General features: G+C 36.1%; 3 protein-coding genes across 3 annotated transcripts; 2 read left to right on the top strand and 1 right to left on the bottom strand.

The window, feature by feature from the left end:
* Window positions 1-257: 257 nt before the first annotated feature.
* Window positions 258-8939, bottom strand: LOC135694305 (cell division cycle protein 20 homolog). The gene is made up of 7 exons (XM_065212986.2): window positions 8534-8939; window positions 6425-6547; window positions 5679-5875; window positions 4819-4913; window positions 4231-4456; window positions 3134-3259; window positions 258-1548 (listed from the first exon to the last, which is right to left on the bottom strand). The coding sequence occupies exons 1-7, from the start codon at window positions 8937-8939 to the stop codon at window positions 1261-1263; spliced, it is 1461 nt and encodes a 486-aa protein (XP_065069058.2). The 3' UTR covers window positions 258-1260.
* Window positions 8940-9219: 280 nt separating this feature from the next.
* On the top strand, window positions 9220-10515 carry LOC135694839 (uncharacterized). The gene is made up of 2 exons (XM_065213716.2): window positions 9220-9393; window positions 9830-10515. The coding sequence occupies exons 1-2, from the start codon at window positions 9220-9222 to the stop codon at window positions 10280-10282; spliced, it is 627 nt and encodes a 208-aa protein (XP_065069788.2). The 3' UTR covers window positions 10283-10515.
* Window positions 10516-11291: 776 nt separating this feature from the next.
* Window positions 11292-26859, top strand: LOC135694304 (EF-hand calcium-binding domain-containing protein 7). The gene is made up of 13 exons (XM_065212984.2): window positions 11292-11670; window positions 14819-14884; window positions 15817-15962; window positions 17194-17280; window positions 18545-18820; window positions 19546-19681; window positions 20694-20797; window positions 21708-21862; window positions 22420-22553; window positions 23789-23940; window positions 25385-25594; window positions 25871-25978; window positions 26100-26859. The coding sequence occupies exons 1-13, from the start codon at window positions 11394-11396 to the stop codon at window positions 26169-26171; spliced, it is 1923 nt and encodes a 640-aa protein (XP_065069056.2). The 5' UTR covers window positions 11292-11393; the 3' UTR covers window positions 26172-26859.
* The last annotated feature ends 652 nt before the right edge of the window (window positions 26860-27511 follow it).

The raw sequence follows: 27511 nt of genomic DNA, 5'->3' as shown, positions 1-27511 counted from the left end.
CATTTTGTAACTTGTGTAAGCATTTTTTCCAATAAATATTTCTTGAAAGTCAAGTATTAAGCAATAATTGACAGGTTGAAACGATTACATGTTGCTGATTCAACCAGTACAGATGGCTTTACTTACAATAATTAAATGTCTCGGTTTTCAAATTTCACTCAAGATACGCTGACACGCTCTAAATCTTATTCTTATTGCTGAATGGGACTAGTATTGAGCAATCCAAAATGAAACACAAGATATCTTTGAAACACAGATTTGTAAATCCACTATTTAATTGTATGAATCATTTGCAATAGTATTTCAAATTGGAACTGCATATATGACAAGAAGGAATTAACGTACAAAAGGCTTGATAGATGACTTCATGTTAAAAACACAAATGTATTCGCATTCTGCTACTAAAAGTGCCAGTGTAAAGGTTCGCCATCAAAGCAGGACTATGCCTTTTCAGAAGGCTGTGACAATGTGATAGCAGGATGTATGTCAGTGAGACTAGATCGGTGGTGTAAGGCCGACTGACGCTTTTGAACGCGGGAAAGGGCAAGGAGATTGTATAATGCTGATATCTGATATGAGCCCATACTGAATTCAAAAAATTATTAGAAAAAGCACCAAAAGAGTCAAATTTATCAAATGTTAACAAATTTGTTAAAAGTTTATTTTCAAACACTCCACTGAGCATTGTAACGACAGCTTTTCTTAAACTACCTCCAAAACGATGATTGGTAGAAGATACTGCAGCGTATAAGTGAAATGGGCTATGATCATGCCACTGTCAGAGGTGTACGAAATAAACACTGCAGGAAGGATAGACTAAAGAAGTGCGCAGAACCTTTTCCTTTAGCTAGGAGAAATATCCTGTGAATTTAAACACAAGATGGGAGCATGAACAAAATTTAGCCATAAGCTTTATTATGCTATGCCCCTAAAGCTTATGTCTAAATTTTGCAAAGACCTAATTTTGCAGAGTATTAACTAGACTTAATGTTAAGCCGTGTTTACCTGGCCAGATTTCATCGAATTCAAATAATACGGTAAGCACCTGTCAAGTCAGAATAGATTGCGCTATATTCAAAGCATGACAATGTGAAGAGAGCATGGGTAAGACAGTTTTCGTAAATCTTCCAACTTAAGACGCCATCGTATTTGATAAATCTGACAGTGTACACCCAACTTAAAGACTTTGATATCTCCCTTAACCTAAGGCACGACTCTGATGTCATTAATTCATTAATTCATGCATGAAATTCTACAGGGCTACCGAAATTTAAAGACAGACAAAGACTCATTGTCCTTTGACGAAACCTCTTTTTTCGTCTCATTTGGGGGAAACAGTTTCCACAGTCTCAAAGTTTCATCAGCTGCAGCCGACATTACATATGTTTCATCTGGACTCATAGTTAGTTGTAGAATTCGACTGGTGTGTCCAGTGAGATCAGCTGTTCGTTTCAGGGAAGGATATTTCCACACAGTCAATTGATTCTGAGAATAACCATGACCGCTGACTATCTCCTTGTAACGTTTTGACCAAATTAACCCGCAAATCTACAAAAAAGACAAGGTGAAATTGAAATTATTGTTGGACTTAAAGTAGAAAACCCTATTATTTTTAAGGAGTGCTGAGATCCCGATTTCTTCCTGCACGATATATACTCTAGGTTTTTGAATGATATTTGTATCAGCTGATAAAGCGGTTCCTTGATTGGCTCTTAGTCGCTTTCGAAGTCTTGTTTAGCAAGCAGATTTGGTCAAAAACTGCACGCTCTAGCTTAAAAAGTTATTTCACAATAGAATAACGATGATGATTTAGTTTGCACAAAGCCATGCAAGAGCAAAACATTTCTCAACATGCATGATGCCAAAAGAACTTTATTCAAATCAAACATAATGAGAGCTTCATGAAATATTGTATAAAAATGTACAATTTAATGTTAAACTTTTCTTGTATTTCCAGTCTGCATTTCATTGGCATTGGAAACATTATTTCAGAAGCTTTCTGACTATACAGATCAGTTTTACTGCATTCAAATGGCACGTCAAGAGAGCACTTCAGAAATCGCTTTGCAAGGTATGTCTGTTTGCTACATTCTTACAAATATTAGCGTAACTGCAAATACAATATTCTGTTGGATTATTGCATTAATGGCAATCAATGACAAACAGCAAGTTTGAAATTTTCAAAACAAGACAACAAGCAGTCAGAGTCAACGTATAACCTTAAAAGTCTAAAGCGATGCTTTGTCAATGTATTTGTCCAATACACAAATTCAATTCAGGCTATTCGTGTGATAATTGAGGCAGACCCGAGGCAAGAAGAGGGCTGGAGGATGAGCCCTCTCCATATTGGAGAAAAATACTTCTGCTGGGACAAATACTTATTATAGTTTGTGGCTCTAGCACCGCCAATCCCCCAGAAAGTTTCTCATGACCTCGGGCTTGAATTTAAGTAATGCATGCCAGCAACTCCAGAAGCATGCCAACATTCATCTTTAAAAAAACGCTCATCGTAGCCCAAAAAATCTGCAAAGGATTAATTTTGTCAACTTGGTCATCCAACTCTAAGTTCTATAGTCTGGATATTGCAAACTTTAGTACGTCTTGCAAACATAATAGGACACATTAGTACCTCAAAGGTCTAACTAAAAGGTATTAACCTTGGGTTGACATAAGGCACCAGTCACTGAAAGAAAGCAATTTATACTGCCATGGCAATCATGTTAGCCAAGAGACAGTTTCGAGACACTCTCTCCAACAGACGCATTATCAATAAGTCACTGTTTAGGTCGGATGGATGGATTATTTTCAGACAGGAGGAAAAATATTCTAGTTCTCTCAACTTTGGTCACAGAATTGCTGTGATTGGACGATTCTCTTTCTACCGAATGTGGAAATTTCTCTTCTCTTCCATTTGCTTGATAGGCTGTTCCCGTCAACAGATGAGCAAAAAATGAAACACTGCCATTGAACCGTAACCTCTGACAAAACCTCTAACATGGGGAATATATGAGAAATTTTCAATAATAGTACGTCAATTTATGCAAATTCACGGCTATTTTTTGAGATGGCGAAAAAGGCTTCAGTTAGCTATATATTATGGCACTCTTAGCATAAAGTGAAAACCATTATGTACCTGAGATTTTGTATCGAGAGTATTTACACATTCGCCTGTGTTGACATTCCAAAATCGAATGCACCGATCAGCTGATCCGCCACCACTTGCTAACAAAGATGACTGCCAAGGACACCAAGCCAACGCCTAAAAGAAAACAAACAATATTTTACTAATAGACACTTGTGCCGTTTTGCGATTTGCGGCGTCCTTTAAAGGGTGGTTTTTCCACCGCTCCCAAACTTTTGGCAAAAAACAACTGATTGGATTTTGTGAATGTATACGGCCAGTAGAAGCCATCCGTTTTTCAAGCAAACAGAATAAATGTTGGAATCGTGTTTCAGAATTTACCATGTTTCAGAATTCACCACCTTCACCTAAAAGCAACCTCCTTCCAAAACCTTAATACTACCAATTGAAAGAAATCAGTCTCATAAAACTGTAAAGGGTTAGAAATCAGTTGTCCAATCAATTAAAGACTTTTTAAGGCTTGATGACAGCATTTTAAGCAAAAGGAATACTTCTTCCTTAGTCTGATCTTCGGAACATTGGGCGTCTAAAACCATTTTTAGCAGAATCACTTAAATGCTAGACAGGCCAAAGAACTATGGTCGTTTTTGCTTATGGTTCCAAAAGAGCACATTTACTTGAGAAGAATCGTTTTTACAACTGGCCATACCCACAATGAAATATCTTATTTTAACCAACCTGTTTTTTCTCCAACAGGTGGTACATTAGGGCGCTGGTTTTGGGTTAGATTACAGACAACATTAAACTCTCGTGCAAAGATGGCGCTGCAGCTATAGCTAGAGTACGACAACTCAACTGCCTGATAATTTCAATTTTCTTTCAATTCGACCATAAAAATCCACCTTCATTACTTTTCTGTTCAGGCCAACTTTCGATGAATCGAACAACTTTGATAATTCGAACAAATTTGCTATTAACTGAAGAGTTTGATGAGGCATAAACTGACCATATTAACGAAGTGTCATTGAAACATTTTCTGAAAGTATAGGGCGTAGGACAAAGATTGTGACTTGTACGTGAATATGAACTGTATTCTTTGCATAATTCATTCAATTCAAGCTATGCATAGGAAGCGCTTGACTACAAACCTTAACCCCAGCCGTATGTCGTGCCAGGCAGTGCATTGGGTCTCTGGTACGGAGCATCGTAGCATCCCATATGTTCACGACGTTGTCGTTCCCACCACTTGCAAGGTATTTGCCATCAGGTGACCATTCCAGGCCACACACCTCTTGTGTGTGTTTTGCAAGGCTACCCACGTGATGCTGGGGTATTCTAACGTCATGCTGATGGATAGTACCACTGCGGCAACCACTAGAAATGAAATTGGGTGGCAATATTTACAACGGGGTTCCAGGGATGGCAAACCAATGTCTGGGAGACAGCTCAGTATGTCTCCCTTTGAATTTTACAAGGGGTTGTATTTTCAAAGAGATGTGCAGGCCCACTAAGATTGCGGGCAAGGGGGAAATGGCAAGGAGATCTGACGTTAATAAGGGGCAAGTGTAATAATAAAAAAAGGATTGTTCTACATCTGACTGAACTGAGATAAGCCATCAGTTAAGTTATTACTGTGACAATCTTTTCAGCTTTGAAACCTTGGCACTTTTTGCAAGTGAAATAAGCGACAGTTTATGTTCTGCCTAATCTCTTTTTGCTACAATTTGCTACAATACCTTGAAAGTAAGTGCGAGTTCCACGACAAGGAACCAACCCTTGAAATATGTCCATGCAGCTGTCGAAGTCTCTTTGTCCTTTCAATATCCCATAACTATAAAAAACATGACTAATTGGCTGCCAATGTTGTTCATTGGTTTATAAATTACTTACGAAGGTTTGCATGAGGTAAAAATCAATGACATTAAGAGGGGAAATTGCCGTTTTTAATCAAATTTTGCATAGACATTCTGTAATGTGTAGACAACGTATCTGTTGCAATAAAATAACGTTATAAAGCAATCAAGCCCGTCGCTTGCTATTGTATACAAGGGGGGGGGGGACACCTCGTATTAACAACCATTTTTTCTCGACGGGGGGTGTCACGTAACGACGGCCCTGAAAGCAATATAACGTATTCTGTAAGAATAATCTTCTAAAAGATATTTTGGTAAGTTTGCATCGGCACTCCCCGTCGAGCAATCCCTGGCTCTAACTTTGCTTCATTAAAATCTATTATAGTGCAGGTGCGTTGTGGCTCCTAGAAAAGGGCCGGAAAAAAATGATCGTTAGGGGTCCGCTTATTTGTTTGACATCTCAAATAACAGAGTACAGGTCGCCAAAAATAGCGCCTACTTGGAAACCATGCACTAAAACGACAAAGTTGCATTGCGAGCAAAGGGAGCAGAAAGTGTTTGCGTCCACGCCCTTTAAATTAGCTTGAAACACATTTCAGAATGTTTTTTTACAGTCGTTTGCCACATTTTACAATTTTTTGGGCATACATTGCTGCGTTTTGTTATAAATCAGTTCTCGAGATTGGTCTTTACGTCTATATAAAACCCATGCTATATGAAATTACCCGACAAAGTTAACTTACTTCAACGTGACTATCGCTGGTACCCACTGCAAGATAACCATTGTTTTTCTCCCATTTCAGCGATGATACATAATCGTTGGCAGATTCAAGTTGGCATAAATGAACAATTTTGCCTGTTTTTGAATCCCATATGTAGACACTCTGAGAAAGGGCCACAGCCAGCAAGCTACTGTTACCCCAATCCAATAGATTCAAATCTGAAAGAAAGCAATGCTTTACCAGAATTCAATGAGTTGAGTATACATTATTTTGTTAGCTATAGGAGTTTTAAAGATTTTTGATATGACGTGTTTTTACCACATGAGCATGGCTGGCCTAAATCAGAAAAAGCAAAGATTTAGAAATGGTGCCCTGAGGAACTTTCATTACACCTTTACGGTTTTGAATGGAATACTCGATACATTTTCCAATCTGTATTTCAAAATTTTATTTATCATTTGGTTTACTGTTAAAATTTCTATCATGATTGAATTATGTTTTTAAGGCTGCCTGTGATTAGCCTGCGTGCAAAGTCTACTGTGTTCAACTTGGGCGAAGGTAGGAAGACGAAAACAGTGGAGCCAAATTATAAACAGTAGAGTCTGCAGGCCGGCGACATGCAATGTACTTATACTTCATACAAGCAAAATCAAATATCATAAAATAGAATTGTTGAATAGTTATGTTGAATAGTTATGTTGTAAGTATTTTAGGTGAAAAGAGGAGACTCCTGCTCTAGAAACGCATCAAAACTAGAATATACTCACAATAGTCGTTTACGTAATCCGGCGCATCAAGTATCCGTTCAGGCGCTTGAGGAATATTTCGACTCTTCGGTTTCTTTGGATTTGGCGTTAAACTTGAAGAATATTGCTGTCTTGCGTTCAAACCTGTAGATTAAGCATGCAATGCAAGAAATTTTTACTCGACTTAAACAGCTTCAAAATGTATGAAGCAACTATCAGAATAGAGCTTTAGCTTTGAACAGTAAAGGCAATGCACAACTTTGAGTGAGCACCACACTTGCTACTGCTGTGCCTCAAACATTGCCGACTTGTTTGCAAGAACGGAAATTGTTGCAAGCTTTACTCCAATTTTGATTACATTCATTTTTTATAAGAAACAAAGGCCATATGCTGAGTACTCCAGTTTCTTAATTTTCTTAAAAATTACAATACTCATTGTTTCTTAAGAGTTTCTGAATTATGATGTCATGAATGATGTTATGAAATGTTCGTGACCTTATTTTAACACGTCAAGAGATTCGCTTCCGTTCTGATTCTGTATTTAGATCTGGTAAGTACATTTTTACCCCTTGTGTCCTAAGTTCTAGGCCAACAGGGCAATCATGTTCTTGGATTTTACAAAATTTCGTTGTTCTCAGTTTTATAACGATTTTAAAGTTTCTTAATTTTTTTGTTTCAAGTACTGAAGTTTCTTAATTTTTTCTGATTCTACAATACACCTTTTTTTATAAGAAACCCTTTCCAGTACACGCTTTTTTATCATCATTTAGTAGCCAAAACAGTAAGGAAATGGTTGATATAATAAATAATTTTACATGAATTAGACTAAACGCATTATTCTATAAGCAACATAGAATCTAGCTCAGTACCATATTGTCAATTTTTCGGCGTACTGGATGTCCTTGGGGTTTTCTTAAACGTCGTTGGTCGTATAAAAAAATTCAGTTTCATGGTAGCTCCTAAATAGTATCTTATTAGAATCTAGCACGCTTTGGCTCTGAAGAAAAATATATCTTGTTTCAATGCAGCATTTTTTACAAAAAATAGATGCATCAAGTCGACCCACAACTCTGCACTTAAGCAATTTTCATTGTTTCTAGACAGCTTCTTAATGCTGTTCTTATTTCAACATTAGTCGTTCCTCAACTACATATATTTAAAGTGTGTTCTAATAAAAGGAGTATAATGCGTATGTTATGGCTTTATGATAGATTGGTCAAAACAAATTATTATAATCAAGCCCTCTTAAAACTGGTTGTACTACAAAACAAGACATGATATACACAAATTTGCATAATATCGTAAATATAGGGGCATTGTATTTGTCTTTTAGAGTGTTTTTCATTGCAAAATATGTTCAGCTATTGCATACCTGCACAGCAGCACACTCAAATCAATAGCAAACTTTACTATAGGTACCATCCGGGGATCTATATTTCCTATTTTAACATTCTGAACGGTTAGAGTACAAGGCTGCCAATAATCATTAAAGGGGTTGCTTACAACATGAAAATATGTAAAGCGTTGCTTGTAAATGTAGCATAAAATAAAATAACATAACATCATAACATAACATAACACAACATAACATACATAACATAACATACATAACAAAAACATAACATACATAACAAAAACATGACATAAACATGACATGACATAAGATAGCACTACATAACATAACATAACATAACACAACATAACATAACATAAAATAAAATACATAAAATAACATAACATACATAACAAAAACATGACAAAAACATGACATAAACATGACATGACATGACATAAGATAACACTACATAACATAACATAACATAACATAACATAACATAACATAACATAACATAACATAACATAACATAACATAACATAACAAAAACATAACATAACATAACATAACATAACATAACATAACAAAAACATGACATAACTTAACATAGCCATAACATAAATACATTCTGTTGAGGCTAAAAGCCTTGCACAATTCAATTCTACACTAAGCTATGCTTCTAATTTTCGTAATTTCAATTTGTTCTCGAGTAGGACTGGGCCTAGTTTTCTTTCAGTCTTTCAGGCATTATCATTTGTAAATCTAAAGCCTTACAATATTTAAACTTTTCTTACCTGCATTTGTTCCAGGTATTTTAACATTGAAAGACAATATCTTTGAGGTTGAACTGCCCGGTCTGAGATTTTCTTTGAATAGCTTCTCTTCTGCCAGTTTGGAAGGACTGGCGTTGTCACTTTCAGATTCATGCAACAGTTTGAAATGTGCTTGATCCAAGTCTGTCTTCATCCGGTTCGCAATAAACCTGTCTGCACTTGTTGCATATTTGCAAGGTGTTCTCGTCTTTGGAGTCCTTGGGCAAGAACCAGGTGTTTTTGAAGGTGTTTTCATTCGAGAAGATGATGTTGGAGTTCGATGTATGTTTTCCGTTGGCTTGGAAGTTTCATAATTCGTCCGCCTTTGCATTCTCGGCGTTGTAGTATTGACAGCTGATTGGCAAAATTTTATTGGAGTATCAAACATATTTAACAATTGTAAAATAAACTAATAAGTAATAAACAAAACAAAGACTTTCCAAAACTCAAAAAGTCGATGGAACACAAGAACATGAAACCGTTGTCTTCGTTTGAATTTCCCACACTTTATCCTCAGAACGCAATGCTTATTGTTCATTGGTCAATCTGAATGACAGTGAGCATTTGATTGGCTTAAATGAGAACAAAGAAATCCGCAGGAAGAGGAAGACGAGGACTGGTTGATATTACATAAAATAGTCCACGTTGCAGAGTTTCTCGGTGCTTTTATGTCTAATTTTTTGTTGAAAATGCAGAAGGAAAATTTGACGCTATTGGCTTGTTTCATTTTGATATACTTTCTGCCGCTTTACTGCAATGGATTTGTGCCAAGTGATATTTATGGCTTCCAAGCAAAGAACATCCGAGGAGAGCTGGTTAATCTGTCGATCTACCGTGGAAAAGTAGGCGAGACAAACTCAGTTTAATCTGTCTGTCTTTACTCATTTACTAAATGAGTCAATAGTATCTAAATAGCATCTATTTGTGTGGTAGGGTGGCCTTAGCATTGGGTTTTAGGAGCTCGACCCCCAACATTTAGGTGTCATTCTGTCAATTTTGCTTTGATTCACTAACAAAATTTCATGGTAGTCAGTAATTATTAAATGACGCTAAGATTTTCTTTATTTAAAATTATTTATCTTTATTTTCTTTATTGTCCACCCCCCAATCCTTCTAAAATCTTTCCCTACATTTGTAGTTAAAGTTTTATGGTTAGACGAAAGCTAGAAGCTGAGTTTCTTTGAGGGTATGCTGCATTTATGACTGCGCAAAGTCTCATAAATAGTCTCTTTTTTGAATAATTCCATTTTAGTTTCTCATCATCCATTGTTGTTTCAGGTGCTACTCATCGTGAATGTTGCAAGTGAATGTGGATACACAGATAACCATTACAAGGAATTAAATGAACTCCAGCATATTTTTAATGATGGTTCATTCTTGATTCTTGCATTCCCTTGCAACCAGTTTGGTGCCCAGGAGCCAAAAAGAAACAGTGCAATTGAAAGATTTGTAAAACATACTTATGATGTCGACTTTCCACTTTTTTCAAAAGTGCAGGTAATTGGGGATAATGCACACCCACTGTACAAATGGCTGAAATCAGTTCATGGAGTGGAACCAAGCTGGAATTTCGGTAAATACCTCATCAACCGAAGTGGACAGGTTGTTAAATTTGAGCCTCCAACTGTCTCCCCACTTGCAATGCTTGATGAAATTGAGAGACTAATAATTCATCAATCAGTTGACCCTGATGAGACGGAATCTTCAGAGAATAACAAAGATGAACTCTGACCCACATATGAATATGCATTATCTTTCTGCTTGGATTTTGAATAAAATTGCATTTGTAATTGAATATTATTACCATAGAAAATATATTTTTATCATGTATTAACAGACAAATTTGAAATTTTGGATTAATTTTCCTGTCATCTTCTTTTAAGATGCTATCTGTGCTTTTTTAAAAAGACTTTGTGCTTATTTATCATGTAATCCTACAAATTGAATGATTATGTTAAAAACAATTTATTTGATACTTTTGTCATGTTTTGATGATCTTAAATAAGAGGAAGCTATAAGATTTCAACTCCAAACCTATTTACATAGTGAAATGTTTGGCATGTTTTTATTTTGTTGTAACATGTAACAAGTTTTCATGTCGCCTATGACACTTTTTATTTCTTTTTACAAGGTATGGAATGAAATAAACAAAGCTGTTCCTTTTTAGCATTTGCACGCATTTTGTTGTCTGCCCATTCTTGAATCACCTTTAGTCATTTTCCTTGAAACTTTTGATTTTTCTATGCCATATCCTTTAAATTCATCAATGTGCGGAACCTAAGCAGTGTAACTTACTTGGCACCTTTCTGCTTATATTAATTGATTCAAACCAAATTTTACATTTAGAATTCACCCAAATCATTCTAATTTTCGTACAATGCCTGCCAAAAGTACTTGGAACACCCAGCAATTTACGCTGCATTTGATATCCTTCATTCCTTTCATGAAAAAAATTGCTACTTCCGCCCCCTTCCCCCTAAAACAATTTTGATGATTTAGAAAAATATCATAAAAGAAAGTGCTGCCTACAATCCTAACCCGTTTGATAGTAAACCAACATTGTTCTGTAGGGGAGAGGGGGATGATTGATTTTGACCTTGGAAATTGATGTCAGTGTTCCAAGACTTATGGCAGGCATTGTACTTTTGGTGTAGAAACCCTTGCAATAGGAATAGGCATAATACTTCTACTTCCACACTGGATTTGACAGGGGCGAAAGTTGCATGAAAGCGAAACAGAAAATTTCAAATAGAGGCTAGCAGGAAATCGTAGCAACTAATGTAAACCAGAGAATGGCGAGCTGTTTTGAATATCCAAATTAGCATTTTGAACAGTTGTGAAAATGTTAAGACGCTCGTCAACGAACTCTTCAACATCATCAAGACTGAGTAGAGAAGAGGATCGTGTTTCTCTCAGAAAATCCAAGAGCGGTAGGTCTGATTCACAGAGGAAATCTACTTACCTTGATGCGAGTCAAAAATTGGGCAAATCCTCCAGTCAGAGAAAACCAATTTACGATGAAGAGAAAGCCTCATTTTATGAAAATTGCAAGTCTATATATCTTATGGTGTTTGATGACATAAAAGATGAAATAACATCTCCAGAAGAGCTAACTCTGTGTAAGTATATTTTGTGCTAGTTTGCAGAAAACAAAACAATCATTTATTATTATTAAATTGATAATCTGGTACTGAGAAAGACAAAAAGATTTTTTTTTCAAATGAAACGACCTTTCATCAAACAGGCTTTGAAATGACAATGTTCCATTACTTTAATTATGCAAGGCAAACAATCTTTTATATTCTGGATTTTCAAAACTAAGGAACTACTTGGTTTTTAAACTGCTGGTCTACATGTTTCAAAACGTTTTCCTGATTGGTCGTCAAGACAATTTACTCAACTCAAAAAAAGAATGTAGTCTGCCATACCAGCCATACAAAGCTTCATTGGGAGATTTTCATTAGTGCATTTATGACTGTGACTAATGGACTGTAAGCAGAATGGACTGAACCAAATAACATTCAAGTCAAAAGCCATCTACAATATTTAAAGGCATTGATAAAAGAAGATGGAATACCCTAATGTACCCAAATCTTGGATGAATTGTGGTTTTCATGCTGCAGTGTTTTTACCTTCAACTGCTTACCTGAACTCACCTGGAAACCGATTTTCAAAACAGCTTCTGACAATAGCAAGGTATTTACAATGAATGACAATATCACATCACACTGCAGTGATCACACTGAAGTCAAATAGAGAAGGCCTCAAGCCTGTAGTAAGGCCTGTGGAGTAGGGGTGGCAAACTCCTCGTGTCTAATGCAGGCAAAGTTTAAAGTTAAGTTTTTGTAGCAGTGGAGGGTGTGGTGGTAGTGTTAGTCTAAACAAAGAAGCAAAAATAATTTTTTCAGCAATTAAATAATTTTCTCCCTCTTAATTTCTATTAAGCTAGAAAACTTTCAATTGTTTTGTCTTCAATCAAGATCTCCTTTTCAAATGCCAGACATGCAAGATTGTACTCTCTCTCTCTCTCTCTCTCTCTCTCTCTCTCTCTCTCTGCCTGCGAAGAACTTCACTTAGGGGAGTCTACCCTTGTTGATGCAGTAAACAAGCACCCTTCAAATTCGTTATGTGTTGATGTGAAGCCAGCAGTAACAGGAGTAACAGTAACTGCACAAAAATTAATAAACATTGGAGAGTATTGGCATTTGCTGAATCTATCTTCCTAAACTCGCCGTCTGGCCATTTGACAGCACTTGGGAGAAGGTTTTGAACTCTGCTTGAAAAAAAAATAATAAGTTCCTTCAACATTTTCTCAAGAACATGAAACTATTCGCTGCACATTTTTATAGAGGTATCAAGGTCTCTTACTATAGTGTTTGGGAATAAAGGCCTTTTTCTCTGAATGCTGCTGACCTCAGTGCGTTTAGTTTGCTATTTTTGGAAATCAGCAGCAATTTTCCTCAGTTAAGTTTGGACATTATTGCTCTCACTGCTTTCACTACAGACAGCACTGTTAAAGATTTAAACTCGGAAATTTAAACTGCTTTATGACCATATGTGTATTGGTTTAAGAATGTCCAACAGCATGCAATTTGCAAAATTGAATATCCAGTTGGCCCCATCTTCTTTAAGCTGATGCAGCAATCCTTTAGCCAATCCACGGTCTTTGCTTCTGTAACTTTTTTTGAGGATCTTGATTTTGGGGTAATTTCAAGTGCCTTCTTTGCAATATTCGATTATTTTGAAGGCTAATTAAAGAAATAAGTCTTCTGGCATAACAACACATAACACCCCTACTTCTTAAACCATTGCCTGTCTATGTACTATACTATAGTATCTTCTTCTTCACCGTAGGCCTTGTCCTGATTAATCAGGGTTGGCGGCCCAAATCCTCCCCCGCCACTCTTTCCTATTTCCAGCAAGGCTCACCGTCAAATTCAGCTCCTGCAAGTCCTTCTTGATCTTGTCTTGCCACCGTGCTCTCAGACTACTGCGCCCCCTGTTGCCTTCCAATCTCAAGTGCGTGATGTCCACTCACTTGAGATGATCAAACCATCGCAACCTGCTCTCCCTAACCTTTTCTAAGATGTTACACTTTCAGTTCTTTCCTGATGTCATCGCTCCTTTTTTGATTGCGCAACGTAATGCCCATGATTCTTTGTTGCATTCTCATTTCCGTTTTTAGGAGCAAACTTTCGTCCTTTCTCGTCAGTGCACTCGTTCCCAGACCATACAGTAACACAGGTCTTACAACTGTTAAATACAGCTTAGCCTTTCGCTTTCTTGGCATTCGCTTGTCACTGATGACACCAGATAGCTCCTTCTACTTGTTCCAGGCCGCTTTAACTTGGGCTCTGATAGCCATTTTCCCAACCACCTTTTCTCAACTTTCCAACTTGCTTCAGTGCTGTGTTACTATGCTTTACTGTGATGTTGACTCTTATCTTGCTTTTACTGTTCACCATTACCTCAGTCTTCTTGATGTTTACTTTCAGGCCTTTCCTTGCCATACCCTCATGCCAAACATCCCATTTATCTTGTAGTTCCTCTTCACTATCAGCCATCAGCTCCAAATCATCAGCAAACAGAGTTTCCCATTGAACTCCGCTTCTCCACACCTCACTGATCACATCCATCACAATTACAAACAAGAACGGACTAAGTGCAGATCCTTGATGTAAGCCGACATCAATGGTGAACTCTTTGGTTTCCCCATATGGTGTTCTCACTACTGTACTAGCATTGTAGTACGTTGACTTGACAAGCCTGTCCAGTTTCTCTGGTACATTCTTCTTCCTCAAACACCAATACACCAGCTCTCTCGGAATCCGATCAAAACTAAGCCTTTTCTAGATCAACAAAACAAAAATACAGGTCTTTCTTCACCTCCCAATATTTTTCCTGTAGTTGCCAGACTATAAAGATTGCATTGGTTGTCCCTCTTCCTTGGATGAACCCCATGTGCATGTTGTCAATCCCAACAAAAACGAAGAAAAACCCCATTAAAAAATGTAGGAGACCTCCTTTAAATACATTTAAAAATTGTAGATGGCTTTTGACTTGAGTGTTATTTGGTACAGTCCATTCTGCTTATAGTCACAGTGCTTGAAGTCACACTACTGGCTACAGTCACATAATATTTAGACCCAAATATGCAAAACTATTCAATCTAGCTCCATTTACAGTCACAAGTTCTCAAGCAACATAACTATAAGTCTGCAATAGATATAATTTTAAATTGAAGAATATCTCTGCTGTCTTTTTCAGTGCTCCAATATGCAGGACAAAACCCAACCAAGAAGACAGTGTCAAGTATATGGGGAGGCAATACAGGTAAGAAAAGACAGGACAAAAAATTTCTGAATTTGCCCAATTGCTTACATCATAGACTATTTTTGAGATTGCAACACCCTGATGGAATTATATTGTTCTACAGCAAGTTCCAATCCCAAAGGATTCCTCATCAGGTTGGGTAAACAAGCCAAAAATTGATGTTGGATAGAGGTCCCTCTTTTATTTTTTTTCTCTGAGAAACTTCTTTAGAATATAGAAAAATACTTTTAGAATTAAAATCTGAATTCCATTGCTTAACAATTGACCTTGTTTAAAGGCAACAGGATTTTTAATGATAATTAGTAGTGAGTGCGGGAAAATAACCTACCCGAGCGAGGCTTGAACTCACGACCCTTGACTTTGTATGTCAAGTGCTCTACCGCTGAGCTATCGGGTCGTGCTTTCAAGCCAACACCCAAGGACGAGTCATTCACCCGCACTGCCCCTCTCTTTTACCAGTTAAACAGGGGAGCCATCAGACAGCTCCATCAGAAAGTGCAGAGGACCTGAAGAGTGAGAGAGGACTGCCCACACCAATTGACTTTGTTTGAGTTACAAAGGAATATTACAAATTTCAATGATATTGGTTGCCAATTGTATTTATTGCAGATTTTGCGCTCCTTGTGTCGCGTGTTCTCTGATATTGTCTATTGGTTTAGATTGGTTGTAAGTCTTTGGGTCATCAAAAGTTTTTTAGGGGGGGGGGGGGCAAGAAAGGCTTCAGTCATTATCTCGAAAATATATCAATGAATGGAGGAATGTATAATTCACCCTTATCTCTTTTCCTGCTATTTTGTTTTCACTCATAGCATACCCTCAAATGCTCACAAAGTTTCCAATGTCCACATTCTAAACCAATTTCATCTTTTTTGCTTAATTTTTCTTTATTTTACAATATTTGGTGATGTGTGTCTTTGGCTTTATTTCAACAGATTCAATAACATTTTACCAGTTCTGTGAAATCCTGAAAGATGATAAACCTATGACAAAGCAAGCCCTTATCAAAGCTTTCAAGAAAATTGATATCAATGGAGATGGTTTTATAACTCATGAAGAGTTGCAAAGAGTATTAACTATGGTAAGATTTTTCCACATTACTCTAATAAGGTTTAATTTAAGAGAAGGTAGCCATTATGTTGTTTTCCAATACACCAATTCGACTTATGACCTCGTTTTGGAAATTTCTCCAAACTTAGTAATACAACTTTTTTAAGCTCAGATTTCGTTTTATCGTCATAATTTTAGGCGGGACACCATTTTTCATATTGTTTGAGCTTGTAGTTTAGATTTTACAGAGAAATGAAGTTTGAAAAATTGTAAGGGATTTGACCGCAAAAATCGTTGCGGGGGAAACTTTACCCCCCTAGTCGCCAATCACGGTCAAATCCCTTATAAAGTTATTATCTTTATGTCATCATAAAATCAATATCGTGAGCAATATCATAATGAAAACTTACAAGTAGACTAAAATCATTGCTGTCAATCCAAATCTGAGGTCAAAAATTTTGTACAAAAGAATTTGAAGAATTTTTCAAAATGAGGCCGTAAGTGGAATTGGTGTATTTATTTGTTAAGAAATTTTAACAAAAATTCAGAGGGCTTGGTACAGAGTTCCTATCAGCCTCAATAGTATGATTAGCAGAAACATTTTTTTAAATCTACCCTAGTGTATTATTGGTGCTGATACTGTCATGAGAGCATCAAATAATGGTATTTTCTCCCAGATTGTCTATTGTGATGAGGATTGCTCAGTGGTAAGGGTTGCAGACTGCAGATCAAAGTGTCCAGAGTTCAACTCCCTGACATGATCAAATATTCACAAAGTATAGGTTTGCTCATGTCAAGGTGTCACCGGTCCTGTGCCCATCCAGGTGCAGGAATCACAACATTTGGTCACAATGAAAAAACAGACAGAGAAAATGCTTTTTTAGCATAGCTTCTCAGTATCCTAGAAACTAGGCCAAGTAGAAACAAAATACAAACAGTGCAAGATTATTGCCATTTTTAATAGGTTGACCAAGCCCCGATTCATAACGGCCAGAATGAAAATCTTACTTTAATCCGGTAAAACAAATTTTCAATTAGCTGCTATTTCTTGTGCTTCATTACAAGCTGTATTTTTTCACATTAATTGACTAAAAATAAAACATTGAAAGGGGAGTGCAAGATATGATGCGAGTGTCCTCCAGGATATAATGATGATCCATTTGGTAAAGAGATTACCCAATTTCATTGTATTTTATTTTTCAGTGGCTTTTACAATACTGCCATAAATTGTACACAGCTATTTATGAACATTTTTTACTTAGCACGGGGAGAGAATGACAAAATCTGAAGTGAAGGCTATGATGGAAGATGCAGATTACAATGGTGATGGAAAACTGGACTACCATGAAGTGAGAAAATGAATCATACGGTTTTTTAAGACATTGCTTATTTGACAATTTAAGAAAAATCCAAGTTAATCTTAATTTTGCTTCTGGTTGCACATGCTACCAACAAGGGAACATAGGACCCAGGTTCAATTCAAGGAGAATAGTTGAATATTTTCCTCAACAATCAATATGGCATTCTCTCCCTATTTAGAATGAAATGCTTGTGAGTCTTCCATGGTATAACTTTGCCTTCCTTTGAGTAAAGCAGTTTCAAAATTATATTGGTTTCTAGATGTGCTTGCTCTTGTTTGCTCTTAGTTAAAAATATGCTTTGTCTCCCATAATTCAGAAGCTGTGAAAAGAAGTTATTTGCATACAGCTCTAATGAATTAGAGTTCAAATGAAAGACATCATACAAATCATTCTTTAGAACCTTTTAACTGGACCATATATTCTAAAAGACTATAAGATCTACAAGATCTACACGGCATTGCTTACACCCTATTAGATTAAGAAAAAATTAAGAACAATCTGGCCTCAGATTTTCGAAAAAATTAAGAACAGTCAGCCTGAACTTAGATTTACTGGTTCTTATAAATGAAAGAGTGTATGTTTTTTCACAATTCTAGAACTTTTACATTTTTTTAAGGGACCTATATCACTCATTTTAATCGTAAAGAAGTCTTCTTCACTGGTATCTATGTCAGCTAGGACTCTGTTTTTTGTTAAAACTCGGTGAGAAATTTACTGGTAGAGAGAAGAACACTTATAAATATTTCAAGTGTTCTTTTTAAAAATTGCACGAAAAAGCGGAAACATGTCATACTAAAGTACTCTTCGTCCCACATTCGTCAGATGTAGCGACACCTAAATGTCTTAGAATCTGTATGCATCAAAACAAAGGATCCCGACTTGTGTATACAGAAAGAGTTCGTTTTCTCTCTTGGACTCTTTAACTCAATGAGAGATTTGCTGCTGCGATTGGTCTAAAACAGAGAACCAATCAAATGCACTGGTCTAAAACAGAGAACCAATCAAATGCACTGGTCTAAATCAGCGAACCAATCAAATGTACTATTCTACCTCTCACGTTACTTTCGAACCACATCAGGATATAAATCTTCTGCTTACCTGTAAAAATTATCCGACGTTTATGCTCGGACGAAAATTACTCGAGTATCACATGTTTCCGCTTTTCTGCGCTATTTTCAAATTGTGCGGTGCCAATGGCTGATTAGGTTCTTTTTAAGAAAAGTTTTGTATTCATTTTTTTCTTCTGTTGCAGTTCTGTGACATGATGCTTGCCACGGCAAACAAAGTCTCAGGTTTGCAAAATTCCAAACAGAGAAAAGAAGAAAGCAAAAAAGGAATGAAGAAGGAGGGAAGGTCCATCAAAAGCAGAAAAGAAGCTCTTTCAGAGGAAGATGGGAGAATTGTGGATGCAAAAAGACCACCGTCTGCTAGAAAAACATCCAAACGACCTTCATCAAGACTTCAGAGTGTTGAAAAGTCTAGTGAAGCTAGTCGTCCCAAAATGATTAAGGAACCATCTGACTTAACGGTAAGAGATTTTAAAATGCCGTAGTGTTCTCTTGGTAACTTAACGGTAAATGCTTCCATGAAAGTTGATTGCAGAGGTATCCACCATAGCTGGCAATGTTCAAATGATGTAATCATGAGTTTCTGACGCCCAATTGGTGATGATGATGATGATTTTAAGGATTAAAGAGCACTACTAGAACATTCCTTTTATCTGTTGATAAAACAAGGGGTTTTAATTTGGAATAAGGTGCTTAATGGTAAAAAACGAACGAAGCTATCAAATGGAGGAGGATCGTAAAAGCTGTAAAAAATCCGCAAAATAAGCTGTACTGATATCAATTTTTTAATTTCAGTGTCTTTGTAAAATTTTTTCATTAATTTTACAGTGTTAGGATATTATTAGATTGGACTTGTTCAAGCAGCTGTAGTTTGACTGCCCAGAATGCCTGGAGTGATTTTTAAGCAGATTCTGGTAATTTTTGTTCAAATAAAAACTTTAGAATAATTATGTAGCGGGTGAAAAAACTGAATAGGCCATAATGGTTTAAAAAGTTAGCAGCAGTAAAGGTTAACGATAAACAATACAATTTTGACGTGAAACTTGTAGCACAACCATATTTATACGAAGTAAACTAATAGTTGGTCCTTGCACGCGAGACTATTTTACACTGTATTTTCGCTCCATTTTGCTAAGCAGATACTTTTCCTGCACTGAATGAATATTTTTCTTTTCATTATTCAAAGAAATGGCGATATAAAAACATTAAGGGGTCTTTTTACATGGAGGAAGATGGAACTGTCGAGAGTCATCAGTTTCGCCTCTTGGTGCTGGAATCAACTGAAATTTTCATTACCATCCACGCATTAACTCCAAAATACGGTAAGGTTTCGCCATGTTGTAATTACTTGTTTTATATGGCTTCATTGCAATCTACTTGATGTTGAATCCGTATCGACCACTTCAAAGAACATGGCAGAATAGTTTTAGAATATGCTTATAAACAACTTTTTAGATACAACTACTGGATAACAAGATAGAATATAGTATATTCGAGTCATGTATATTCAATATAGTGTATCAATAAAAAGGGCACATCCAAGTTCGCCGAGGCAGGTTTCTCTGCTATAATCCTGTTTATGATTCTGAGACTGAATGCAAGAGGTTGACTCGTACTGATTTTGAAAACAGATTCCGTAAACAGCCTGTTTCACAAAAAGCTGCTGAAGCGTGACAACGCAATTTACAGTGATCGCTAGGAAAAGGCCTTTGAAGATCACCAGGCAAATTCCATTTTCTGATTGCCCATCTTTTTATTGATAATAAGATACGAAGATATGTTCGGTAATAAGCCAATTCTCTTTATTTTTGTTAGATTCTTGCGTTGTGATGCAAAAATGGCGCAACTTTCGATTTAAATCAATTCGGTTTACTTTTGTTTACTTCTGTGTTACTGGAGTTTTAGAAAAATATGATTTAGGCTCTAACTCTATGTAGCAACATTTGACTCAAATTAACACTAAAATTTACCATCTGAAACTCAAAGTTACATACTGAAATTGAAAGTTACAATTTGAAACCCAAAATTTCAATCTGAAACTCAAAGTTTCAATCTGAAGCCTAAAATTCTAAGCTTAAATTCAAAATTTCAGTCTAAAACTCAGAGTTGCATCTTGAAGCTATCTGCTACTCAAGTTAGTTATTGCAAACAAAAGCAAATATAATATAATTTTTGATTTGGTTTAAGATATGTTATTACATACTATTAAGTTAGTATATGATTTAAAAATGTTTGGTTTCAGTCTAAAAATTTAAAACTGACATCCTATCGAAAGATGCATTGCATATAATATGAATTTAGATTATTTTGGGCTCATCCTGATTTCATTTCCAGGTAAATTTCGAAACGAGCTTGTTGAAAGTGATATTACAATGTTCCTGATGGGAGATGGAAAACATGGAAAGTTGGTGTCTTTTACTGAGACAAAAATCGATCAGGTGAGAATTCCATCCTTTCTTTACTCTCTGTTTTTTTAAAAAGACTGATATCGTCCAAATAGTGAAATTCAAGCAATGCTACCGAAGTAATTGTAAATAAAATTGCAGCTTTAAACAATGTCATTTGCTAATGATATGTTGCATAAAACCAAGTGATTGGAATCGTGAAAGTCGCAGACATGTAATCATTGTACATGGCAAAACACAGTAATCTTAGCATTGACATATACTACAATACTCAGAAATTCTCACCCACTTTTTGTTTGATCTTTCCTTCTTTAGCATTATTTGTCTATTCAGTTAAAAATTAAACTCAGGAAATTGCATAGAAATCACTTAACGATACTACAGAGACGATGCCAAGGGGAGCAAACGACAATGTCAACCCCATGGTCATTAACATAAAGAAAACAACTAAACTTAAGCTAATTATAGATATACAAACACAGAAATCTACACAAAAATTCTAGTTAAATACGAGGCTGAACTATTGAAATATTTTATACTATTGAAGTTACCTATATAGCCATAATTTTTACATCAACGTAATGAGCTGATCATACACTAAAAACTCAAATGAAACTAGCACTACAAGCTCAACCATATTTGTTTCCTTAATCTTAGTAGTGTCTGCAGTTCAGCTAGAATGATGCTACAATTTTTAAAGACTAGCAAGTCCAGTATTTAATTGTTTATCTCAAGAACTGTTTTCAATGCATATCTCTCGCCTCCGCACTCCATGGAAGTTTTCTTATAAGTCGTTTTAAAATATCCTCAATTTCCTTGTCGCTACCAGCTCGATCTTCTTTGTCGTAAGTATGGCGTTTTAAAGTTTTCGCCTCCCAGCCATTAATGGTGCATCCGTTCAATAAAAGCCTAAAATCAGGTTGCAGTCTTTTCTACTTTTCAGAAATTCTGTCTGCGAGCCAATGTAGAGGCAGGCTCCTACCAATTATTAACTTTCACAAGCGGTGTTTTGATGTGCCAAGATCAGGAAAACCCGGCAACTCCGTCGAAATTACTAATTGGAGATGAAGACAACGCAAAATTTACAAAAGCTTGCAGGTATTGCCATTCTTTCGTAACCACTTTGCTTTGGCTCCATTATCATCGATTCAGGTCTCCTTGGAATAAGCTTCCTACAATTATAGCATCGGTACAAATTTAAGTCATTCGTAATTCGTTTCTGTTGCGTGAATTAGAGGGTAAAGGCCTGACTCTAGACATCTAATGAAGTCTAGACAACATCTGTCATTGGTCTATCGTTAATGGACTAATCGGTTCGGTGTTGAAGTTATGAGGAAGGTTGTCGCTCAAAAATTGGAACAAAAATGGGCTTTCTGACTGTAAAAAGTCTTAAAGCTTCTTTTCAACATCAATCCTTTGCGCACCGCGTGCAGAATAAATGTTTCAGGTATTACAGGTATCAGAACAGGTATTACAACTTGGTTTAAGGATGGGTATTGAACAAAAAAAAGAGGTTCGTTCACATAGGTAATTTTTTGTGTCAATTTGTCTTGGAAAAAACAAAAATTGAGGCCTGCTTTTGTTGCCCATTTTATCTTTCTAAATAAAAGAATGTCCTTATAACCGCGGGGTCTTATTTTCATATTACGTTGCAGAGAAACTCTATATGAAATCTTCTATCGTTGCGACATGGACGGCAATGGATTTTTGAATAGAGAAGAATTCACTCAGTTTCAGCTTAAGACGAGCGGAGAGGGCTGTGACGACGATGCCTGGGATATTGTTAAAGGTAAGCAAGGCCATTCATCTTGAGTAACGATTACGAATACGGTGTTTTCATATACATGTCATAAGCTCCTTATGATAGCTTTTAATTAACTTAAATTTCTATTCCCAATCCTCCTAGTTCTAATGTAAAACTTCGGTCTTATTATATTTGCAATACGTTGCATCATTATATCTGTCTATGTTTCTTTGAAAAAATATAACTCTAATTAACGAACCTAACAATTTTTTATATAAGCCCTGTTTTATGGCTTTTATAAAGATACACCATAAACTTTGGATCAACTAATGAAGGTGCTTTTGATTTATAGTGATAACAGATGACTTTCGTCGCTGTTTTATATCTGTTTAGGAATTTCAAACTCCCTGAGTGTAAATGAGTTTTGATATCTATCTCAACTTTCCCTTATTTTTTAAATCTAAACCTGAACCGCTGATACCTAAGCCAAAAATCTAAATGTATGAATAACGTAATGTTACAATTTTATCAAACCCACCTCGTTCTTAAATCATAGCTGCTTTTATCTGATTAATGCAATTCACTCTAGACTCTTGAACGGTTTCGTAGGATTTGTAGGAACGCAAAAGCTTTTCGTCTGACACTCTTCAGAGTATCAGAACATATATCAAAACACTACGCTAGGAAATATATATATCCAGTTGTGGATCGAAATAGGCCAATCAGAAACGCGAGCACCTGTGACTGTTGAGGTTGCCCAATCAGTGCCGCTTGCCTATTGAGAATGTTACCAATGGAGTTCTAAGGTAAAACGAACTCCTTCTGTCTAGACAATATAGCGGTTTTTCCATGTTTATGTAGATAGATTCAAAAACTGCTATTTGGAACGACGATCGGGCTCTACTAATGGTCCGAAACCTGTCACCATTATAGTTTTTTGCACAGTCTGGGTTTTCCAGTAAATGCTGCCCGATAGCAGAATCCCATATTTTAGATATAGTGCATGCGATTTCCTAGCGTAGCGTTTTGATCTATGTTCTGTCGTTTAATACTCTGAAGAGTGTCAGATGAAAAGCTTTAGTATAACTAAAAATGTTTGTTTTTTTCAAAGCCATTTTTTAATTTTTGAAGAAATTTCCATAAGCTTTTTAAAAAGTGATTTAAAAAGAATATTTTTAAACAGAGAGTATATTTAAAAAGTAATTCAAAATTAGATAAAGAAGTGCTCCCTTAGTTTCATACCAGCATTGGCCACCCACAAACTGTTTTTAATTTTGTAGAAAATTTTGAGATGAATAATAAGGGAGAGCTGACTCCTGAAGGATTCTTGAAGCTAAACATGATGGAAGCCAAAGACCCAGATGGAGGGGTTGATGAATTGTGGGTGACTTTGGAGAGCATGGGGTACAACAAAGGCTTGGATCTAATCAAGGTATCGGGATCTTATCGACAATTAAAGCTTTTAGGAATTTTCAATTTAAATTTTTTTTATGAAAGCTGAGAATTTATCGACATTGTTGACAATTGGAATGAAACTTTTTGACAGAATCAAGCTATCTGCGTTCTTCTCGTTAGGACTGACCAATTAGTAAGAGTTGAGTATAGATGTTACCTAACAAAATGATATATTTTCGTTAACTATTATCAAATTTTGAGTGTTATGTTACAAATGACAAAGTAAGAGTTACAAAGTGATACTGCCCTATTTGCACCTCCAGTTTATTTCTTTTATCATTTTAACATAATATCAGTTCCAAATTTTCAGCTGTAACAAATTGAGAATCAAAGTATGCTACATTCATATATTTATTAATTCATTTATTTATTTACCCATTCGTTTAATAAGAAGAGACCTGACTTTGAGCGGGCCATCGAAAACGTTTCAGCAGCATATATTGAACATAAGGCAATAAATCAAAATTTTCTTCGATACATCAAGCCATTGCTTCAAAATGACAGTTATAAAGTGGTTCGTCTTTAGAATCTGAAGAACGGCTGCTTGTTACTTTATAAAGATCCCAAGGAAGCCTTTCCACTAGCCCGGGTTGAAAGTTATCCGTTTCTGCGTTGCGTTCTAACTAACTCACTTGGAAAACGGATGAATTTGAAAACGGGTCTCAGTGTGGGTCAGTTTTAACCCGGGTATCTTTTGACCCACCTGCGAGTTAATGGAAACGCCGCAACCCGAATAACTTCTGGCCCACTTTCAACAACACCAATGTTTAAGAATTGAGATGGTGCCAAAAATAAAAAAACAAAGTCCTCGATGTCATGGTTGCTCCCATTGGCCTACAACGATGGAACTTAAAGGATTATTGATGCAAATACTGATTTCTCTTACAACTCTGCGTACGTAATCGAATATTTCACTCTGAATACATTTTAACCCGGCTTAATGGGAACGATCAAAAACGCATTAAAAAACGGGTCGAAGAAAAATGCCGTTTCGATTGACTCACTTTAAAGACTCGCTTTTGGTGCGAGAATGGCTCAGTTGTTAGAGGCGCTGACAACAGACCCAAGGTGCCGTGGTTCGAGTCACTGACATATCCAAACTTTCATCTAGAGTGAGGAGAGTCGCCAGCTCTCTGTAATTCCAGGCGTAGGAATCACGTGATGTGGTCACATCGAGAGGAAGGACCAGGACACTGCTCGATAAGCATAGCTGTGTCCTAAAAACTACCTACCCAACTTAAAAACAGATAACTTTTAACCCGGTTTTGTTTTAACCCGGGCTAGTGGACAGGCTGCCTAAAAGATATTGTTTTTCCAGTTGACAACGATTGTGGATTATAAGAAACATATCCTCAAATCAACCTGGTCATTGTAAGCTAAAAAGTGAAACAAATGGCTTAATTTAGCGCAATATTTTTCAGGCTTTTCCGTTTCAAATTGATGTGTTTACACGCAAAGGTGACTCGGCCTTAGAGGTCATAGGAATAAGCAATGGAGGGAAACCTGCGGAGAATTGCTTAATCAGCTCGATTAGGGCATCAGAAAACCAAAGGCCGTTTGACGAAAACAAAAACGTTTGGCTATTTTTGTGCCAGAATGCCACAAGATCTACTATTGCTGTTGAAAATAAGGTAAACACTTATCTCATGTTTTTGTTTTTGTTTACAATTTGGAATTCAGTATTTAGTTTAGTATTTTAAATATTGGAAAGTTTAATTTTTCTACTCAGCAAAATGATACCTTATATAAAGGTTAACGCGCCTTGTTTACTACAATTTAATTAATTCAACTTTTATCTATCGTGATTTAATAGCTGGATATATTTTTCTCAGCGTAAAAGCACCTTTGAAAAAATGCAGCTTTTATCATATATAGTTGGTAAAATTTCATTGCTTTTCATTTTTCAGACCAACGTTCCTGTAAAAGTGCGCCTTCGTTGCAACCAAAGTCGTAATGCTCAAAGTAAGCAAGAGAGTCTCGACTACGTATGCAGCGTTGACCCGAAAGAGCTTCAGGTGAATTATATTTTCTTGTTCTACAATAACTAAGTTCTTGCAAATAAGTTATTCAATAGGAGAACTGTTTTTCACGTGTTATTTGCAGCCATTTTTATCAAAGTTTGTCTGTTTCTTGCAGGTTGTTGATCATCTCATACCAAAGAAAAAGAGTCAAGAAGTGAAAGTTGTTTGCGAAGAATACATTCTATGAATCAAAGACCAAAACTTGTAAATTGAATAAGCACAATTATTTTTAATCTTAGCGTCGTGGTTAATGACACGTCTTTAAAGCCTCACCTATAAGACCATTAGTCCAAAAAAGCTCTCAGTTTCTCTCAGTAAGGTCAGGTCCTAACTACGGTGATTTTACTTTAAAAGTCTTTTTGCAAATTCAGAGTTGAGATTCATAGTTTGTATACCCATTAGGGCTGTAATGGGGCACTGCTATTTAGAACCTTGTCAAAAAGAAAGACTTACATTTCCATGTTTTTATTTTCTTAAGAAACTTGAGGTTTCAGTTCACGAAGAAAAGCAACCTGAAAATAAAGACTTTTCCTTGACTTGAGCATCTTTCTTGCTTGTTAGTTGCTTGAGAAGATTTCCTCCAAATTGCGTTTGGTTGAAGTTTGAGTTTGTTATTTTCGAAAATAATCTGTCAGTGTCAAATAGAAAAATTCACTAGATGAGCAAAAGTATTGCACCACTTCGACGAATTAATAATGGCGTCAGTGTCATTAAGTTTTATTCCATGATTAAAATTTAATCAAACAGAACTTGAAACAATCAGCAACACTTTTTATTTCAATTTTGAGAAAAATATCTATGTAAAATTTACGACTGTTTATCGCAGAAATTTTAGTATTTTCATTCAACGAGGAGATGAAATGCTGTTTTGAACATATTGCTGTAATATTTGTTCCCTAAACAACATCGCAATTGGCTGGAATAGATGGAGTTAAAGGTTACTGACAAGTTTTATTGATTGTATTCTGTTGCAACATGTTACGAAATGGTATCTGAAATTAGGCCTTTTGCAGGACGAAAATCGATCGACCGAAACTTTTGAGAAATACTTTAAAGAATTAACAGTTTTGAGCAACCGAGCAAAAGTAAGTATTTCCAAGTTCGCCTTACTGAAATCTTGCAGGTTTGTGCAAAGAGAAACCTTTTTTGTTGCAAATATATTACAGGTACTCTTATCGCCATAGCTCAGTTTTCATGTTTTCGCAGTCTTCGATATAGCTTAAAAAAAAGAAGAAAGAAAGGATGTATTTGCATTTTTTCATTTTCATTACTCTACCTTGATAAATTTTCCATGATTTACCACCCAAACGGTCATCTTAAAACTTTTATTTAATTTGCTTTAGCTATTTGAATTTCGGTTTACTATAAAAAGTTTGCGGCGGTGCGGCCATTTTGTGGGGTGCGGTGCAATACTTTTGCTCACCTTTGCAGTACCTATCTACACACTTTCCACTATCTTTTTTGTATTAGAACTTCTTGTAGCCCTATATGGGGTCCTTGAAAATAAACTGTTCCAGTTTTGAAACA

Source organism: Rhopilema esculentum, chromosome 8 (genome assembly GCF_057945365.1).
Source record: "Rhopilema esculentum isolate cy_ngs chromosome 8, ASM5794536v1, whole genome shotgun sequence".
In the NCBI taxonomy this organism is placed as follows: Eukaryota; Metazoa; Cnidaria; class Scyphozoa; order Rhizostomeae; family Rhizostomatidae; genus Rhopilema; species Rhopilema esculentum.
The sequence above is the reverse complement of the archived record's forward strand: the minus strand, read 5'-3'. Positions and strand labels throughout refer to the sequence as shown.